General features: G+C 45.2%; 1 protein-coding gene across 3 annotated transcripts in view; it reads right to left on the minus strand.

The window, feature by feature from the left end:
* The window catches only part of RNF121 (ring finger protein 121), a 64432-nt gene continuing 42851 nt past the window's right edge, over positions 1-21581 (minus strand). For 2 of the 3 annotated variants that reach the window (XM_008066089.2, XM_021716565.1), the window contains 6 exons: positions 19657-19811; positions 16224-16331; positions 12341-12461; positions 3646-3779; positions 2925-3026; positions 1-1397 (listed from right to left, as the gene is read on the minus strand). In XM_008066089.2, the coding sequence (XP_008064280.1) occupies positions 1277-1397; positions 2925-3026; positions 3646-3779; positions 12341-12461; positions 16224-16331; positions 19657-19811 (741 nt within the window). In that variant the 3' untranslated portion in view covers positions 1-1276. The remainder of the gene's footprint in view (positions 1398-2924; positions 3027-3645; positions 3780-12340; positions 12462-16223; positions 16332-19656; positions 19812-21581) is intronic. The other variant, XM_021716564.1, reaches the window with a different exon arrangement.

Below are 21581 nucleotides of genomic sequence, written 5' to 3' on the forward strand. Positions count from 1 at the left end.
TTTCCAACCCAGCTCACGGAGCTTTATTCAGATGGGAGCAACAAGATCCTGCCTGGTTCCTGCTGCCCTTGAAGGGCAGGCCCTGCTGGGCCACGTTCCCTTTGGGAAACCCGGCGTTGAAGGCCCATGTCCGACCTCTCACTTTCCTCAACACTCCTGGAACTGGGGCTGCGACTGCCTAGAAGCACCTTTTCAGAACCTGTACTCGGACCTAGGCCTTGTTCCTCTTCCCACACCCACCACTCCGGCTGTCAGGCCCAGGGAGACCCATGAATGACAAAACTCATGTAGGGATCCTTCCTGAGCTGGGAATCCCCTGCCAGCTTCAAGGACACATCATGTGATGACAGGGGAAGTGGACCTCAGTCAGACCCTTCTGCCTCACGTGCACACACACACATACACAAGTACATGCATACGCATTCTTACTCAGGCTTTCAGGAAGGAAGTGATGTGGCAGAGTGGCCTTTGGCACATGCCATCACTCCACTGAAGGATCGACTGAAGAATCAGTTTGCACAAGGGGGCCTTAATCATTACTGCCAACAATTGCCCCAGGGTCCGATTATATAGAGGTGGCCTCTGTTCTTGACTGACCACAGCCTCGCTCAAGGGCAAGTTATCCACAGTGCTGATTCTTCCAGCTGTCCCAAAAGGAATCCTCCATGAATTTTGAGGCCCCAGGACTTCCCTTGCTGGAAAAGTCACTGATGAGGTTCCATTTGCCTCAACCAGCCTATAGCTCCTGGACAGGGGGGACGCAGGGTCAGGCACAACACCCGTCCCGTGTCCCACACAGCAGGGCAGGGAAGACACCTGGGCCCTCAGTGCTCACCCATGGTACCAGCCTGAGCCCCACAGAGGGATGGAGAGGGGAGAGGGTGGGCTGAGGCTCTCAGCTACCTGGGAAGCCACCAGTGCTCTGAGCCAGAAGTGAGAAGGCTCCTTTAAGCCAAAAATATCATGGCTCTGCTCCTACCCTGCTCAGGCAGGGAGGGTGAAACCTGGAGAGGGGCATTCCTGTGCTCCGCAATAAAAAAGGTTTTTTAAATATATTCATCAAAATAGTTTTCTTTTAAAAAGCCCCCCACTGCTGACAGCCCCACTGGCTGGCTCTCCATCATATCCCTCCCCAGTTCGGACACAGCCGGAGGGGTCCCGAGTGGCCCAAGCACCCCTCTGAGTCCTTCCCACCCAGGAGGTCTTCGTGGGCAGGGAGGAGAGTGCCCCGAGGTCCATGGCGGGTGGGTGTGCTCTCCACTGGCGCTCCTCCTGACTACTCCAGGCCCAGGATGTAGTTGATGCCTTGCACCAGACCAATGATGACAGGCTGCCAGGCTACCAAGTATCGAAGCCAATCCAGCAGTTGCCCATACATGACATGAGGCCTCTCCCAGCTGTCAGCATGTTAAAGAAAAGAGGCTACGTGCAAGAGCTGCCAGGGCTGATCTAACACGGGCAGAGGGCGCCCAGGTCTGTCCCCACTTCCAAGCTGCTTCACAGCTTAGAGGAATGGGAGCTGCTTTCTAGAAGGGCCAACCAGCTTCTCTTCAGCTGTCCACATTGGAAGGAACTGCCAAAGTCAGGGGAAGGGAGGGTCAGAAGGGCAGCAGGGACTGGTGTGGGAAACAGGACGGACATGAGAGAAGTAGAGAGGTGAATCCTAGGTCTCCATGACCACATGAAGGGAGGGCCTCCCCTGCAACACTCTCTAAGACAAGACTGCCAGGTAAGAAGACATAGCCTAAGGCTGCTGTGTCTGTGACGATGGTTGAGAGGACGCTGGGAGTGGAATAAGGTAACCCTGAAGGTTCTAATCCAAAACTGGAGGCTTTCTCGGCCTAGAACACAGCCAGAAGGGAACAGGGAGCAAGAGGCTAGTCCTAAGAGGTTAGCACCTGGTAGCGCTCTAGAGAGGTCCATCCAGGCAGGAGCGCTAAGGACCAGGCCCCACTGAGGCCGAGCAGCCCTGGAGACATGGTCCTATCCCTCCATCTAAGGGTTGGGGAAGGTATCTGGGAGAGAGCCTGGAAAGCCCAGTTCTGGGAAAAGTACAGGGAGAAGACTCCCAACAGCATCAGAAGATCAGCCTGGTCCGGTACCTGAGAGCTAAGGGAAGCCTTAAGCCTCAGCTGAGCCACAGTCACTTAACTGTCCCTAAGCCAGGCCCTGGAAGATCCAAGCAGGGCACTTGAATGGGGACAGACCTGAGTCTTCTGCTCAGGGAGGGGGGAGCATGCTAAGAACTGGCCACGCACCCCCCACATAACCCAGCTAGAATGCAGGGGAAGGAAGGGGGAGAGGGAACCGTGGAGCAGAAAGCAAGGGTGGCTGGGAGAGGAGAAGCGAGAAAGGGGTTCCTGGGCCCAAGGGGAAGTGAAGGTGGGGCCAGAGAAGTGGCTGGCACTTCCTAACAGACAGGCTGAGAGGAGGGTGAGGGTAAAGTGGGAGGGCTGCTTGTGGAGGACGTGGCAACCCAGAGGAGCACAGGTCCTGTGTTCACAGTGGATGGGGACAGGGTCCCTCGCTGCTCTCCAGCACTGTGTGTCACAGGGGAGGCATGACTCCTTAGCCACGTAACCCTAACCAAGTTCTTCGCTTGTAAAACGAGGATAGCATCATCCAGGTCACACAGCTGCTGGAGAATCAAGTGAGCTGACATGAGGGAAGCCCCGAGCTCAGTGCCAGGCCTCAGTGAACAGGCGGGTGAAAGCAGCTCTGGTACAGAACTATGTTGGGAAGCTGAGCTGCTGGTCCTGCCCCATGTCCCACCCCCAGCTGCCCTAGAACAGAAGTCAAATTGAATGCCAGTCGTGAGCTTATGGATAGGAGGGAGGGCCCCAGGAGGACCCAAACACTGGGTCACACTGGTCAGCACCTTCTTCCCACAACCCGCTCCCAACAAAGATCCAAACAAAGGATACGGGTTGCTGAACATCCTCTTGAGGTCTACCTTCTCTTTGCAGTAGGGACACGTCTGTTTCTTTCCCACGATGCACCAGCCCCGGATGCAGAACTCGTGGAATCTGAGCACCACAGGTCAAGGGAAATGGTGAGACACCAGGATGGCACTCCAGCCTCATGCCAGTCTTCAAGGTGCCTGCACACCAGCTGCTCTGAAGAAGGGTTAAACCCTGGCTTCACTTCTTACCGGCTCTGTCATCTTCACTTCTCACCTCTCTCTGAACCCGTTTCCTCTCATGTGAAGTTAGGACAATGATCCCTCTCTCACAGGGTTGCTATGGGGCACACTGGAGAGAATACATGGCTCTCCCAACACAGGCACAAAACGTAAGCTGCATGAGTACAGGACAAATCTCAGAAGTGTTATTTGGAAGAGAGGACTTGATTCTAAGCCAAAAGATCCTGTTAGAGGGTCCTCTCCCTGTGACCCAATCTTGGGTCTGCTGGCACATCCTCATGAGCAGCAGCCTCAGTGTGCTCTCAGACCCAGCCAGGCTGTAACTAATGTTTACACAAGGGTGGCTCAATCTATGGGAAAGGGCAAGGAAGGCTGCTCTCCTGAGGCTCTCCTGCACTCAAAGGTCTGGGCAGCACACCTGTGGCCATGACCAACCCTTCCCTTCCTGACAACAGTGTGCAGGTCGCAGGAGAGATGTGGCCCAGGAGCTCAAGACAGGATACACGTGATTGCAGGACAGTCTATACGTGTTCTCGATGATGCCCTCTTCACTGACGTCCACAAAGATCTGCTGCCCACACACGGCACACACACTGTCCGAAAGATGCTTAGTAGGCATGCCCGACTCGCTGTAGAACTAGAGAGCAGGAAGGAAAGACAGGAAGAGCTATGAAAGCAGCACAAGTGGGAAACCCCACAGAGGCCTTATGTCTTCTGGAGAGGAGACAAAGTGGGGGGGGTGGCACCCTGCATTAGAGGACATCTTTTATAAGCAAATGGACATCTTTTGCTGGGTCAATAGGGAGAAGTGAACAGACCAGAGATAGGTCAGGAAGTGAGATGTAACAGGACCCAAGGACTAGCCTGGGTTGGCACCAGGGAACGGGAGAGAGAAGGACTCAGGGCTGTTGATCAGGAGGTATGTTAGGTAAGCCATTCTGTAGCCAGATATGGTTCCATCAGGGACAGCATTATCTCCAACATCTAAATAACTGAATGCGATGTTGGTTTGGCGACAAGGGCATTCCCGGACATTTGTGGCAGCAGCAACAGAGGTTCAATCCTTTTGGAAAGCATATAGCATGGTGTCTCAAACTGTCACACCCCTTCACCTATTAATTTCACTCTATTGAATTTATTTATTTATTTATTTTGAGTCGGAGCCTCACAGTCGCCCAGGCTGGAGTACAGTGGCACGCTTATGGCCACCGCAGCTGCGACCTGCTGGGCTCAGGTGATCCTTCTGCCTCAGCCTTCCAGGTAGCTGGAACTACAGGTGTGCAGCACCACCCCTGGCTAATTTTTTATTTATTGGAGAGACAAGGTCTTCCCAAATTGCCCAGGATTACCCCTGAAATGGGGTAATCCTCTCGTCCCAAAGTGCTGGGATTACAGGTTTGAGCCACTGCACTCAGTGACTCAGGAATTTAAAGAAATAAGTGGAAATATCAAAAAGCTTCATGGATACAGATACTCATGTACACGTTATTATAATTAAAGAACAGAATCTGGCATTTCCTAAAAAACTTAAACACAGAATTACCATCTGACCAGCCATTCCATTCCTTAGTAGAGACCCAAAAAACATGAAAACAAGGACTAAACAGATACTTAAATGCCAGTGCTCACAGCAGCACTATTCACAGTACTCAAAAAACAAAAACAACCCAAATGTCCATCAACAAATGAACAGATAAACAAAACGTGTTATACACACACAATGGAGTATTATTCAGCCATAAAAAGGAATGGAGTTCTGATATATTCTACACCTAGATGAACTGTGAAAACACTACGATGAGCCAGGCTCGGTGGCTCAGCCTGTAATCCCACGCCTTTGGGAGGCTGAGGTGAGTGGATTGCCTGAGCCCGCGGGTTTGAGACCCGCCTGGGCAGGCGAGACCTCATCTCTACAATAAATCAAAAAAATTAGCCGGGTGTGGTAGCACGCGCCTGTAATTCCAGCTACTCGGAAGGCTGAGACGGAAGGATCGCGGAGCCCAGCAGGTCGAGGCTACGGTGGCCGGGAGCGGCCACTGCACTCCAGTCTGGGTGACAGAGCGAGACTCCAACTCAAAAAAAACAAAAAACAAAAAAACTACGATGACCACTTACATACCTAAATCTGAATTGTACCCTACATCTAAAAAAAAAAAAGAAAACACTATACTAAGTAAAAGAAGACAGATACAAAAGGACAAATATTGTATGATTCTTCTTACACGGAGTACCTACAACAGGCAGGTTCATAGAGATGGAAGGTAGACTTGAGATACACCGGAGCTGGGGGTAGAGAGACTATGGGGACTTACAGCTTACGGGCAGAGTTTCTGTGTGAAACAATGAAAAATTTTGGAACTAGATAGTGATGATGGCTGCACAACATTGTGAATGTAGTTAATGCACTGAACTGTATACTTTAAAATGGTTGAAATGGTGATTTTTATGTTTTATATGTCTGTATAAATATAATATATATCTACAATTAGAAACATATGTAGTTTAAAAAAACAAGCAAAAAAAAAAAAGAAACAGAAATAACCACAAACGACCAACAACAGGAGAATACTAAATAAGTTACAGAACACACGAAGGGACTACCGATCGTCAAAACATGCTTAAGATACAACGTTAATAAGCAGGGTGCAAAACTCGATGCACAGTATATCATGTGTAAAGACAATCCCATATCTACACAAAGAAAAAAGATCAGAAGAAAACATATCACTGGTAATGTTTTGGTAGTGGGATTACAAATGACTGTGAGTTTTTTTGTCTACTTTTCTTTTCCAGTTGGACCTCAACTGGCTGGGCATAGTGGTTCACATCTATAATTCCAGCACTTTAGGAGGCATAGGCGAGAGGACTGCCTGAGCCCTGGGGTTTGAGACCAGCCTGGGCGACATGGCAAGACTTCATCTCTACAATAAAAAAAAAAAAAAAAAAAAATTAGCTGGGCATAGTAGCACATGCCTACAGTCCCAGCTACTTGGGAGGTTGAGATAGAAGGATCACTTGAGACAGAGTGAAACCCTGTCTCAAAAATAAAAATAAAAAATTTATAAAATAAGAACTAATCATCATCATTAAAAGGGATATAAGGGAACATTGCAAAGGGATTCCTAACTGACCCTAGGTCATCTGAAAAGGCTTTTTTAAGGGCATGACAGTGTAGGTTGAGACTAAAAGGACAGGTAAAGTGGAAAGAAGAAGTCCTGAGGAGACTGGTGAACTTGAAAAACTGAGAGTCTACTATGGCTAGAGAGTAAACCTGGTCAGCCACGAAGACTCTGAACTTAAAATGGGAAGTTACTAAAGGCTTTATTAAAATATCACATAACATGATCAGTCTCAATTTTTTTTTTTTTGAGTTGGAGGAGTCTCACTCTGTCGCCCAGACTGGAGTGCAGTGGCTGCTCCTCAACCTGCTGGGCTCTGGCAATCCTTCCGCCTCAGCCTTCCGAGTAGCCGGAATTACAGGCATGCACTACCACGCCCGGCTGATTTTTTTGATTTATTGTAGAGATGAGATCTCTCTGCCCAGGCGGGTCTCGAACAAGCGGGCTCAGACAATCCACTCACCTCAGCCTCCCAAAGGCGCGGGATTACAGGCTGAGCCACCAAGCCCGGCTTAGACTCGAATTTTTAAAAGATCACTGTCTTCCGTGTAAAGAATGAATCAGAAAAGAGGCCACCATGAATTCGGACACCAGCTAGGAGACTATTATAATTCTTTAAAAGCGATAAATGATGGAGACCTATGCAAAGCTCATGGCTTGGGCTAATTTGGTGGTGGTAAAAATCAAGAGGAATCGACAAATTGATGATGCCAAATAGTTGAATAGTAAAGAGCTAGAGCCCAGAAGAGAGTTCTGGATTAAAGATCTGGAAGCCATAGAAAAAGAAAAGAAAAACACCTAGGCAAAGAGTAGGGAAGATAGCTTAGGTTTGAGCTCAGGGAAACAATGACATTGTTGGTGACTGTTTGATCCTCATGTTCCTATGCTCAGAGGTAGAGGGAGGTACCTGGGTTTACTCTTGAGCCAGACAGTTAAAAAATTAGCACAGACCCAGGTCTGATCATTTAGGATCCAAGGGCAAGCTCCATTAGGCATGGTGATTTTTCAAAATGAGACAATCGTTGTAGTCTGGATTATAAAACCTATTTGAGTTTCTGCCGAGCTTATCTTCTTCCAGAATAGCCTCCACCACCCATAGACAAGGGTCTCTGCAGCCATATTTAAACTGCCTTACCCTTCCACACTGGTCAGTCAGTTAGGCCAGGAAAAAAAATTTGCATGGAGACCATGAAATGGTGGAGGTAGCTAGTGAGATCCCATACAGAGAAGGAGGGGATGAAGAGCAGGGTTTTCTGTTTGTTGTCTGTTTGTTTGAGTCGGAGTCTCACTCTGTCACCCAAGCTGGAGTGCAATGGCACAATCATGGCTCACCTCGACCTCCTGGACTCAGGTGATCCTTCCACCTTAGCGGAAGTAGCAAGGACTACAGGCACATGCCACCATACCCGAAGAGCAGGAGTTTGAGGCACTCTACACACCAAGAAATTCTCTCATTGGGTCTCTTGGTGAAGATGGAATTTATCATTATTAGGGAATTATCACTTATTTTAGGGATTACTACTTTTAATCACTGAAGTACCTAATAATTCTTCCTGAATTCTTTTTGGGGAGTAAACTGGTTAATGAAGGATCTGACATCTACACAAATGGGTAAGAGTGAAATGAAGCTAAAACCTACAACTATCCAAAAAATGATCTAATAAGCTATCTATAAAGTGACTTAAAACGGTGGGACGTGGTGGCTCACACCTATCATCTCAGCACTTTGGGAGGCCGAAGTGAGAGGACTGCCTGAGCCCACGGGTTCGAGACCAGCCTGGGCAACTTGGCAAGACCTCATCTCTACACTAAATTAAAAAATTAGCCAGGTGTGGCGGTGCGTGCCTGTAGTTCCAGCTACTTGGAAGGCTGAGGAGGAAGGGTCACCTGAGCCCAGCAGGTTGAGGCTGTGGTAGCCGTGAGTGTGCCACTGCACTCGAGCCTGGGCGACAGAGTGAGACTCTAACTCAAAAAAATTAAATAAACAAAATAAAGTTACCTAAAACACTTTGCTTTCAAGTTGATTCAGTAGAGGAAAAATAAAAATAGTCCCATGATTCTGAAAACAAAGTCCTTGGCCTAAAGCTGTACTTGATTAACGCTACCCAACATGATAGAAATATTCCTTAGGGTGGGATCTGAGGGGATGCTACTGAGATGAAGAGCAACTCTGTGTTGTTTAAATAAATACCAAAAGAATATATACTTTTATAAACAGCAAAACAACACATATGTATTTCCATTTTGAAAAAAAAATTACTTGGGTTTCTCATGTTGGTTGTTAATTTACTCATAGTTTAAGCCTGAAGTCCCTCCCCTGGTCTCCTAGTTTTTTTTTTGTTGTTTTTTTTTTGAGTTGGCATCTCACTCTGTTGCCAGGCTGGAGTGCAGTGGCACACTCACGGCCACTGCAGTCTCGACCTGCTGGACTCCGGCGATCCTTTGGTCTCAGCCTTCCACATAGCTGGAACTACAGGCACATGCTACCACACCCGGGTAATTTTTTATTTATTGTGGAGACGAGGTCGCAACAAGTTGCCGGGGCTGGTCTCGAACCCATGGGCTCAGACAATCCACTCACCTCAGCCTCCCAAAGTGCTGGAATTACAGGCTGAGCCACCAAGCCTGGCCTGGTCTCCTAATCTTATTGCAGCATTTCCTCTCGTGAAAGGTCCTACTGCCAAGCAGTTGCTGAGTCTTGATAATGTCACTTTTGATAACTACATTCCTTCATATTTTTTCCTTCAGTCTCCAGAACCCAACTATGGCCAAGTCCTGTCAAATTTACCTCCAAAACACTTCTCAAATACAGTACGTCCTCACTTAATGTTAGCAATAGGTTCTTGGAAACTGCGACTTTAAGTGAGATGTATAACAAAACGGAATTTGCCACAGGTTCATTGATATAAACAAGAGTTACGTTCCCCTGGCATATTTCTGGTAACAAAAACATCGCCAAACTTCTATTTAAGAAACACCAAATTGCCTCTTAAGTAAAGACCCAAAACACTTCTAACATTAAACGCTGAAATAAATGGGAGCTACACATACATTTAAGGAAGATTAATGAGGCCAGGTGTGGTGGCTCACCCTTGGGAGGTAGAGGTGGAAGGATTGCTTGAGCTCAAGCATTTGAGACCAGCCTAGGCAACATAACAAGGCCCTGTCTCTACAAAAAATAAAAAAATTAGCTGAGCATGGTGGCACACACCTGCAGTCCCATCTCAGAAGCTAAGGCAAAAGTGTTGCCTAAGCCCAGGAGGTCTAGGATGCAGCAAGCCACAATCGTGTCACTGCACTCCTGTCTGGGTGACAGTGTGAGATACCAATTCAAAAAAGAAAAAAAAAAGATTAATGAAAACAAATAAAATAATTATTTTCCCAATTTTTGTGAATCAGTGAGTGATAGTGGCTGTAGTCATAGTGGGTTAAATCAAGAAATACGTTTTAGCTGGGCTCGGTGGCTCAGCCTGTAATCCTGCACCTTGGGAAACTGAGGTGAGTGGGTTGCCTGAACCCATGGGTTCGAGACCCGCCTGGGCAACTTGGCGAGACCTCATCTCTACAATAAATCAAAAATCAGCCGGATGTGGTAGCACACGCCTGTAGTTCCAGCTACTTGGAAGGCTGAGGCGGATGGATCTCCGGAGCCCAGCAGCTTGAGGCTGCGGTGGCCGAGAGCAGCCACTGCACTCCAATCTGGGCGACAGAGTGAGACTCCAACTCAAAAAAAAGAAATACATTTTGCAAAGCAAAAAGTGTAAGGAGCACTGCCTACCACCATGCAGTTCAAAAACAAATAATAACCAATATGGCAGGCTTCCCATGTACTTTCATATCATTTAATGTTGCACATGTGTGATTATCATATACTCCATGAGTTATTTTTTAATAATTTGGATTCCTTCACTCATTCATTTTCCAAGCCACTTATTCCATTAGGCTCTCAGGTGGCAGAGCCTATTTCAGGATCTCAGGACACAAAGCAAGAACCTACCCTGGACAGGACGTCATTTCATCATAGGGCACTCACATACAAACCCGTACTCACACTAGGACATGCCAGTTCACCTAACGTGCACACTTTTGGGATATGAGAGAAAAACCACAAGATGGTGGTCCCAGTTAAGAAACAATCTTCTCATCAATGTCAAAATGAAACAATATTGAATAAAATGACATTATCTAATGACCCGCCACAGTCCACGTCTCTCTCTTCCCACCATCTCTCCCATAATCCAAGCTACCTTCAACTTGCTGGGAAGATGCAATTGCCTCTTAAACAGTCTTAAGTGGTCCACTCTAAACTGGACCCCTTTGTTGTCTAGCCAGCAGCCAGAACCGTCTTTGCAAAATGCAAACCTGATGGCCATTCCCCATCTTAGCCTCCTAGTTGTTGTTTTTTTTTGAGTCAGAGTCTCACTCTATCGCCCAGACTGGAGTGCAGTGGCACGCTCACAGCCACTGCAGCCTCAACCTTCTGGGCTCAGGCGATTCTTCAGTCTCAGCCTCCCAAGTAGCTTGAACCTCAGGTGTGCGCCACCATTCCCAGCTAATTTTTCTTGATTTATTGTAGAAATGAGGTCTCACGAAGTTGTCCAGGCTGGTCTCGAACTCCTGGGCTCAGGCAATCCTTTCGCCTCAGTCCCCCAAAGTGCTGGGATTACAGGCATGAGCCACCACATCTGGCCAGCCTCCCAGTCTTTTTAGTACAAATATAATCTTTAATTTGGCCTATCAGGCTTTTTTCTAGTCTAGCCTGTTTCCCCAGACACTTCTACCATATTCTCAGCTATACAACAACACTAGCCTTACTTAGTTCCTCAAAAACACCCACACTTTCTCCTATGACAGGACTCTTATACGTGCTATTTTTCTCTACCCAGTACACACTTCACTTCCCACTTTATCTGCTTAACTCCTACTCATTGTATAAGTCAGCTCAATAGTCACTTCTTCAAAGAAGTCATCTGTGAGCCCCGAGACTAGATGAAATGTCACTACTACATTTGCTCATAGCATCATGAGTCTTTCCTACATAATGCTTATTAAAGTATGTTTATCGCCAGGCACAATGGCTGAAGCCTGTAATCCCAGCACTTTGGGAGGCAGAGGTGACAGGATTGCCTAAGCTCAGGGGTTCGAAACCAACCTGAGCAACATGGCGAGACCTCATCTCCACAATAAATCAAAAAATCAGTCAGGTGTGGTGGCACATGCCTGTGGTTCCAGCTACTTGGAAGGCTGAGGCAGAAGGATTACCTGAGTCCAGTAGGTTGAGGCTGCAGGGATCATGAGTGTTCCACTGCACTCCATCCAGCCTGGTCAACAGAGCGAAACTCCAACTCAAAAAAAAAAAAAAAAAGTATGTTTATCTGTGTATTTATTCCTTTCATACCCATCCTCCCACCAGAGAATAAACTCTATTTAGGCAGAGACTACGTTTATTTATACACACATTTTTTTCCCCCTAGGTTGGGGGTCTCACTCCCAGGCTGGAGTGCAGAGGATTGATCACAGCTTACCACAGTCTCAACCTCCTGGGCTTAGACAATCCTCTCACCTCAGCCTTCTGAGTAGCTGGGACAACAGTTATGTACCACCACAATTGGCTAATTTTTAAATTTTCCGTAGAGACGAGGTCTCGCTATGTTGCCCAGGCAGGTTTTGAACTCCTGGGTTCAAGCAATCCTCCTATGTGGTCTCCCAAAGTGCTGGGGTTACAGGTGTAAGCCACTGTGCCCAGTCTTATTTCTGTTTACTTTTGAAATTCCAGCACATAGCTCAGTGCCCCAGGCACATGGAAGGCATTAAAAAACATTTATTGAATGAATGTTAACTTCTTGCTGGGTAAAGTGGTTCTTTCCTATAATGCCCTTGAAGTTAAAAATTCCAAGGTCTATCTGGTATCTGGGTTTCCAAATTATATGGAAGGCATGTCCATAGATACCATCTATATCTTGAAGGATTCTATATGGCTTATCTTATCCCCTAGCACCTTTCTCTTCCATCAAACAACTGATGTCAGCCTAAACACTCTGAAGGTAGCAAGAGGCGGTATTAATAGGGGTGAACTCACCCCTATGGTAGATGCCATGTAGTCTGCACACATTTCTGCAAAGTCACGTTCGAGAACTCCATAGTAGAGGCCGTAGAAGAGAAGAGAAATGCCAAAGTCCATGGCATCTTCTGGTTTGATCCTGTGAGGGAAATAGCATAACTAGTAAGACCTGCCCTAAGAAACAACTGCTTTGGATTATACTCTGGGACACAAAACACAGGGCCTAAAGTGGAAAGGCTCAATGGCTAGAACAAGTATTGGCAAGCTATGACCAAATCCAATATGCTGCCTTTTTTTTTTTTTTAAACTCTCCAAAGGAAGAAGTGCTTTTTTTAAAAATTTTTTTAAAAATTTTAAAGATGTGGGGTACAATTCAGGATTAGGTATACAAGTAGTCACCATACAGGTGAAGTTTGGGCCTCTCTTTGGTCCCCACTTTGCCTGGTTTGAGATCAAGTACCCTTACTGATGTTGTGTCCCCCCTTGCCCTCACCCTGGCAGTATCCCACTACCACCAATCCCTTTCTTATAGTACTATGGTAAATGTTCAACCTCCGTTTGTGAGTGAGAACATGTGGTACTCTGTTCTTTGTTTCTATGATAGATCACTGAGTATGACAGACTCTAAATCCATCCAAGTTGCTATGAAGTCCATATGTTTGTCCTTCTTTATGGTTGCATAATATTCCTTTTTTTTTTAAAACCAGTTCAGTTTTGATGGGCAGCATGCTGCCTGTTTTTATGTGGCCCATGGCCACCTCCTGAGGAGGACAGACGGTGAGCTGCAAAGACCAAGCTGGAGGATCCCCTCCTGCCCCTTTTCCCCATTCTGCTCCCTGTTCCTGTCTCCCTGTACTGGTGGCAATGCCTTGCAGCTGCCCAGGACCTGTACTCATAACTACATACTGGTGACTCCACTGTTGGCAACCACTGGAGACCAAGGGAGCTGCCTCACTGAACTGCCTCACCTCTAGCCAGCCACTCAAGTTGAAGTAGTTGAGCCCTCCAAAAGGAAAAAAGGGCACACCAGGATCTGAGTGTTACTGGAGCAAAGAGTGAAAATCATCCCAGTGGTCACTCATGTCCTGCCAAGTTGCTCCATTTAAGAATGTCTCAGCTGGTGGCAACTGAGCACAAAGTATGCCTGCTCCCTGAGACCTGCCCCCACTTCCCAGGCAAACAGGACAGGGCAGGGCAGCAGTTTTCACTATTGCTATATAAGTACCTACATAATGTTCTAGATTGTGCCTATTATCCCACAGGGCCTAAAATATTTACTATTTGGCCCTTTACAGAAAAAACCTGCCAAACACAGGTTTAGAAAAAAAGACAAAATTAGTAAATACATACCAGTTATCATCAAATTATCAGCTGTATCTATACACATTCTGTATAATGTCATCAAAGTTAACTTTTGGTCCAAGTCTATTTGCCAAGGCTAAAGATCTTGCCTAATATTTGAAGGTCTGTTCTAATAATTCTAGGGACCAATATTTTGCAAACTTGAGTCTCTATATGTTTTCTATAGAAAATTACTTTTGTTAAAATATTTGTACAAAGGACTGTATTTGTTCACTTGCAGTTGTACATTTATCATAGAAAGTTGAATTTGCTCATGAACCTTGTAATATTTAAGTCACTGGCTAGAAATCATTGATCTTACACCAATTAATGAGATCAGCAGCACAAAAATTGTCAAGATTCTCAATTCTGTTTTCCTCCATGTATAGTTTAGGTAACTAAGAAGAAACTGTAATTATAGAAGAAGCATCTTTAAAGCATAATGCAAAATCTTGATTTTTATTTTTTTAACCGCACAGGTCAGAAAGATACCAGGAAATACCTTTGTTTTCTTTGACTCAATGTGATATAGACTCTACAGCAATGAATTCCTCTAATTCTGGAGGCTGTTTATTCTTTCAGCCTGTACTACCTCTGAAAGAAAGAATCCCATGGATGTCCTCTCACTATATAAAATAGTATTTTTTTTGTGAGGTGGGGTCTTGCTCTGTCATCCCGGTTGGAGTGCAACAGACGTGATCATAGCTCACTACTGCCTTGAACTCCTAGGCTCAAGTATTCCTCCCACCTCAGCCTCCCAAGTTGCTGGGACTAAAGGCACATCCCACCACACCTGGCTAATTAAAAAAAAATTTTTTTTTAGGCCAGGTTTGGTGGCTCATGCCTGTAATCCTAGCATTTGGGGAGGCTGAGGCAGGAGGATTGCTTGAGTCCAGGAGCTCAAGACCAACCTAGGCACATAATAAGACCTCATCTCTAAAAAAAAAAAAAAATTTTTTTTAGAGTCACATTATGTTGCCCAGGTTGGTCTCAAACTCATGGTCCCAAGCAATCCTCCCACTTCAGTCTCCTAAATAGCTGGGATTACAGGTGGAAGCTACCAGGCCTGGCCAGGATATATTTTTACTTATCCTAAAAGAAACTCCTGCCTGCAGTATACTAGGTTTGGGGAAGCAGCCAGTGATTATCTCACTCATGAATTTAAACTTGAATCCTAAATCTCTTTAGCTTTAGTGCACTGTCCCAGCCTCAGGACTTCTCATGACTTACAACCCACAGCCACCATTACTTCATCTAGGAAATCACATTTCCACCCTCTTTTACCCTACTGACTCATTGTACCCTCCAGTCGCCGAGCTCAGGATTTCATGGCTTCTGCCTCAGTTGGGGGTGAGAGGAGCTCTAAGCTGGTACAGATCATATGGAAGGCTTATGACAACACGATGCAACAGCCAGAACCCCACACCTAGGAATGTACCCTTAGGAAGCAACACAGCAGTGTCACCTGTGATAGTACTAAACTGAAAGATACCTAAGTGCCCAACAGAAGAGCAGGACTTAAACGTCCACAGGTTAACTGCCTAGAACTGTTCCTTGGGAATCTGATAAAGGTCAAATGTCAGCTTGTGTTACAGGCAACACCACTTATATGTTAAACGTGACCTGTGATTAGTACACTGCATCTGGACTGGGACATTCTTGAAACTAAATGTGTGCTGGTGGGGATGGGGCTCCTCTGCACCCGTCTGTATGGTCTTATTCCCTCACACACCTTAGCTCCAGGACTACTGTGAAGACTCCTGCAGACACTGCCTTGCTGTGTTTCCTGTCTTCTATCCTTCTAAGTGGATCTGTTGCCAGGTGTCGCCAACCATGGTCACATGAGTTTGACAGTCTAGCCCAAGGGTCAGCAAACTTTTTCTGTAAAGGGCCAGATAGTTAATATTTTAGGCTTTGCAGCCCATATCATCTTATCACAACTATTTAACTCTGCTGTTTTAGTGCAAAAACAGTCATAGACAATATGTAAATGAATAGGTAACCCTTTGGGTCTCCTCCTCCTGTGGGAACTTTTCTGTCCTCTCAATAAATTCTTCTTAAAAAAAAAAAATGAATGAGCATGACTATGTTCCAGCACAAGTCTATTTGATAAAAACAGGTGGTGGGTTGATTTGGCCCACAGAGAGTAGTTTGCCAACCCCTGGTCTAGCCAAACATAAGGCAGAGTGGATGTTGCAAATAAACAGTACACATGAACAAGGAAAATGGTTCTGTGTTCAGGTGATAGCAATAATAGGTAACTGGTTTTAGTCATGACTACGTTTTGCTTACTTCTGTTACTACTTTTCTGCTAAAATATAAATTGTTGGAAAATATAAGCAATGATTTGTGACTCTCACTTTGTATATATTGAACATTGTTTCTTTCGGCCAGCAAAAGTCATGGAGGGCCTACCCTCACCCATCCCCTTGACAGCACCCAAGTCCTCTGTCCTGGGTGATATATCCCTCTTGTTAATTCCCAGAACTTGCAGCAGAAAGAAAGGTATATCAGCCACTCCTCCCCAAGTACCAGCAAAACAAAAGTAAAGGGTACTCACTTGAATAATAAGTTAAGACCAAAGAGAGTAAACATGACAGCCAAGTAGCCAACGATGCCAGTGGCATAGCTGATTTTATAGATCAGCAGGAACCACTTATAAACCAACCTGGCGAAAGGAGAGAAAGTTAGTACAGCTGACACACAGATTCTGGCCTTGGGAGCCACTGGATCACAGAATTGCTCATTCTCACATCAATGGGGACATCAGGCCCTTTGCTCAGGACTTATTGAGCAACGTTAGTTACTATCCAGAGCTGTTGACTTTCTTAAGTTGTAGAAACACCCCCATATACCAGGGAACTAGTGCTTTGCATTTTCCTGGTCTTGGACCAGGGAAGGAAAGAGATCCCTAAAAAAGAGGTTTCAGCCTCAAACACAGAAAGAGCACAGCTGACCTTAGTCAGCTACTTCATTTCAAATTCATGTTAGTTGTATGAAAGCAAAACCTAATAACTACAGCTGTGCTCAGAAGAGAACAGGTGGGGAAGGCTAGTTTTTGTCACGAAAGAGAATTCAAGGGAAGATGAATTAGCGACAGAATTAGCTACAGGCTTTTGTACCTGAGTCGGGTTAGTCTGAATACAGCTTGGTTCCTACAGGCCAACAATGAAAGAAATGATGTCTAATAAATTTGCTTCTGATATTCATTATTTTTTCCTGGAGAAGAAGGGATAAAGAGGGAGAATCTCAAAAAGCACCTTTGAATTGGATGTATGTGGGTGGTGGTGGTGTTGGTAGTAGAGTGAAGTGAGGTTGTTCATTCCCCTAAAGAAGGAGCAGTGCACCCCAGGATCCAAAGAAAAACAATGTGCAATCTGGCTGCTTTACCGTAGCTAGATTCAGAGAGGAAGATGGTTCTCTGAATAAACCAGAACCTTTTAAAAGCTATAGGGGTAGGTCCCTGATATCAGGAGCCATTATTCTTATCTATGATGAAAGCTAATGAACAAGTTAGCAATTTGCTTAAGTAACCAGCACAAGCCTGTGTGGCTCCTGAGAGCTGACTAGGTTACTACCAACCCTGCTGGAGCCCAGGAGGAAGCTCAAGGTCCTTCTGGGCCTGTGCCTCCCTGCTGTGACTAAGCAAGTGGAGATGGCTTCTCAGGCTAGGGAAAGGCACCAACACCTCATAGCACTGCCTTAAAGACCAACACAGCTCCATTATCCAGGGCTTGCACTGATCATAAGGGAGAGAGCTAAAGTGAGAAGGACAAGGGATTTTAGGTCAAGCAATCCTTAATCTTTATTAAGTGAGGTTTTATTAGCTGAATAACCTCAGGTAAGTCAATTACCTCCCTGAGACAAGTGGTTTTCTTTATAAAACGGGACAGCCATGCTACCTTTCTCACTGGGCTGTACAGAGCCCATTTCCTGGTATATAATACACGCTCACTAAACACAGCATAATTAAATGAGAATATTTACGAAAGTGCTTTGAAATGGCAAAGCAGGCCGGGTGCAGTGGCTCCCAGCATTTTGGGAGGCCAAATGAGAGGACTGCCTGAGCCCATGGGTTCGAGACCAGCCTGGGCAACTTGGCAAGACCTCATCTTTACAATAAACCAAAAAATTGGCTGGACGTGGTGGCACACACCTATAGTTCCAGCTACTCGGAAGGCTGAGGCGGAAAGACTGTCTGAGCCCAGCAGGTTGAGGCTACGGTAGCTGTGATCGTGCCACTGCACTCCAACCTGGGCAACAGAGTGAGACTCCAACTCAAAAAAAAAAAAAAATCGCAAAGCACTATCACAAATGTTAGGTATTATTATAAAAAGCTCTCCACATTATAAACACATTTCAAGTCATTTTAGCTAGAAGCTGACACTGTTACTTAATGGGTCTTAACATGTTTTATTGCATATTTTCTTCATGTCATCCCCATACGAGGTAGCAGTTATTGTCCCAGTTTTAGAGACGAAGAGAATTTAAGGCTCAGGAAGGTGAGGTCATACTACTAACAAGTGGCAGGGCTAGGGATTCCAAATCACATTCATTTGGCTTCAGAACCTGTACCTTCCATAAAGGCCCTCAGAGTAAACTACCAAAGTCAGTGGGGCTTCTGGATCACCCACTTCACCTTGTACAATGAAACTCAGAAGGCCAGAGAAAGGCCTCCAGTAAAGTGGAACATAAGAGGCATAGGAAGATCTGCAATTTGAGAGACTTTGGATCAAGTGGTCACAACTTAGAGGCTGGCCAGTTCCTCTGGTAAGCTCTCTTGGACCGGTGCATATCTGTCACAGCACTTACCAACTGCACAGCAACAGGTGCCTTCTCATCCATCTCCTCCATTAAACCGAGTACTCCTTGAGGACAGGGACCATGTCTTATCCAGCTCTGTATCCCCAGGGCTCAGCACAGGGCCTGGCACATAGTAGGTGCTTATTTGAATGAATGAGAAAATCTTTCTTTTTTCTGTCATGTACAAATATTAAATGACCTCACAAGCTGGTTGGGAGGATCAAATGAGAAACGAATTTGGATAAAATACAAAGAATGATACAGACAGCAGTTGTCTTGTGACCCAACAACAAAGAATAAAGTATTGATTGTTGGAAAATTACCAATTTGCTGAGATTCATTCATTCAACAAAAATTCAGAGTACGCTACTATGTGCCTGACCCTGTGGTACAGCCTGGATGTACAGTGACAAACAAAATGGATGTGGTTCCTGATCTCATGGATACAGTTTAGTGGGAGAGACATATACTCAAAATAATATTTAGTTATAGCTGTGGTAAGTTCAATCAAGGAGAATTGAGCCTTATGAGATAATATTAACACAAAATCTAATTTAGAGATCAGAGGAGGGTTCACAGAAGAAAATAACATTTAAATGAGACCTCAATGATTATTACAATTTGCTTATTTATTTTGTATGCTCCTTTTTTTTTTTTTTTTTTTTTTGGTGAGTTGGAGTCTCACTCCGTCGCCCAGACTGGAGTACAGTGGCCACTCCCGGCCACCGCAGCCTCAATCCGCTGGGCTCCAGGGATCCTTCCACCTCAGCCTTCCAAAGAGCCGGAACTACAGGCGTGCACTACCACGCCCGGCTGATTTTGATTTATTGTAGAGATGAAGTCTTGCCAAGTTGCCCAGGCGGGTCTTGAACCCATGGGCTCAGGCAATCCATTCACCTCAGCCTCCCAAAGCGCGGGATTACAGGCTGAGCCATCGAGCCCAGCTTGTATGCTCTTAATATAAAAACACATTAATATGAACCATAAACTAAGCTGTGGGGAAATATTTGGGGGTTATCTATGAATAGAGGGGTGGATCTCCCAATCAGCTTGCTTTAGAGGGGCCTCATGCCTAATCATTTTGGCAGACAAAACTGCAGTGTTTTCCATCTAAACCCATCCTCCTCCCATATATTCCAACCCACTAACTTCAGAAAACCTGGACTCTTCCCCACTCCCTAAACTCTCACCTTGGGGTTGTCTGGACTAGAGGTTTTCGGGTGGCTCGGAAGGTGACAAAGGCTGTGACAGCAGAGAAAAAGATCCAGATCACTAGGAACCTCCACCAGTGCAGCTTCACTGTGAAATAGAGGGGGACAACCCACATCTGAAAGAGGGTCACCATCTGAAACACAAACACAAGCACTTCAGCTCTCGTAGCTCCCTCCGTGGCCCTATCCACAGTCCAGAGTGCATCTCATTTTCTATTTCAGCCTGACTCTCTCCTACGACTCCAGTTTTGGATATAGGCAACTCCACTAGCAATCAAAGTTAGACCCTGGGACCATGCTTGACTCTTCCCTTTCATCCCTCGCTCAACTGTCTCTTGGATAGGGTCTTTTCCATTTGTGCCCATACTTTGCCTGGCTGACTGCAACAACCTCTTTGTTAGGCTCTCTGCATTCAGTATCTATCCTCTCCAGGGGCATCAGACTGGTATCTCTAACACACGATCCTGAATATGTCATTTCTCTGCTCAAAGTCCTCTAATGGTACCTTGCATATAGGATAGGCTCCAACAACCTTAGCCAGGTAGTCAAATCCTCCAGAATGTGGCCCCAAACTACTATTTTGAGGGTCACCTACCACTCCCCATGCTTTTAAGTCAGGTTGTTACCCCTCAAATTAAAACATCCTTACCACCTGCCTTTCTGCCTGATATTATCACATCCAAGATACACGAAGTCTTCAGTATCCTTTCTAGGCAGAATCAGTCATGACTTTCTAGTGCTCCAAAAACAACATCTTTTCTACCATCATTATTGTACTTATCTAGAGCATGAGGCTGGATTGTAATTCATTCTTTACCTGTATATCAGCTCTCCTTAAGGACTAATATGTCTAAGCCATATTCACATTTCCTCTGCACTAGGAAACTATCTGGTACATGATAGGTCCTCAATACATTTGGATAAATACGTTAAGAAGACAGGGTGTGATCATAGTTCACCACAGCCTTGAACTCCTGGACTGAAGTGATCCTCCCACCTCAGCCTCCCAAGTAGCTGGGACTACAGGTGTGTACCACCACACCTGGCTAATTTTTTTTTTTTTGTAGAGACCAAGTCTCACTATGTTACCCAGGCTGGTCTCAAACTCTTGGCCTCAAGTGATCCTCCCACCTCAGCCTCCCACAGTGCTGGGATTACAAGCATGAGCCACCATGTCCCAGCCCACATTTGTATTTTAGAGTGCCTATTCTACTCCTCTCCTTCAGAACTTTGCCTTAGACTTGTAAGCTAAAGAGTTTCAAATGCATAAAACAATTCTAATTCTAGAACTGGAGTAATCACCAGTCTTCTGCTCCCCAGTACCACCTTCCTGTCACTACATGCCACTCTTCTCCTCTGAGTAGCAAGTATTAAAAAAGATAGCACTTAATGGAGGTTTCTTCCTGATGTCATCAAAAGAAATAAAATAACATTTAAACAAAAAAAGAAAAAAAGAAAAGAAAAAGAAAGAAAGAAAAAGAGCTACAGAGGGGAAAAGAGTAGCTAGTTCCCTGATGTTTCACAGTAATGAAAACTAAAAAAAATTTACTCTTAGGGGTTTCTAGACTAGCACTGTCCAATTGATATATGATACAACTCACATATTAATTTAAAATTTACTAGTAGCTACATTTAAAAAAGGCAAGAAACAAATATTAATTTTAATAATATATTTTATTTACCCAATATATAAAAAAAGCTATCATCTCAGCAAATACTCAATATTGAAATATTCTTTTTTATGTACTAAAGCTTTGACATCCAATGTGTCTTTTACATTTACAGTGGACTAGCTCTATTTCAAGTGATCAGTAGTCACATGTGACTGATAGCCACCATAACAGACAGTACAGCTTAGAGTTTCTTTTTGGTGTTTTGTCTGTAGCTACCATTCTCTTAAAGAC

The sequence above is a fragment of the Carlito syrichta genome, unplaced genomic scaffold (genome assembly GCF_000164805.1).
Source record: "Carlito syrichta isolate Samal-C Ts95f unplaced genomic scaffold, Tarsius_syrichta-2.0.1 Scaffold308842, whole genome shotgun sequence".
Classification (NCBI taxonomy): domain Eukaryota; kingdom Metazoa; phylum Chordata; class Mammalia; order Primates; family Tarsiidae; genus Carlito; species Carlito syrichta.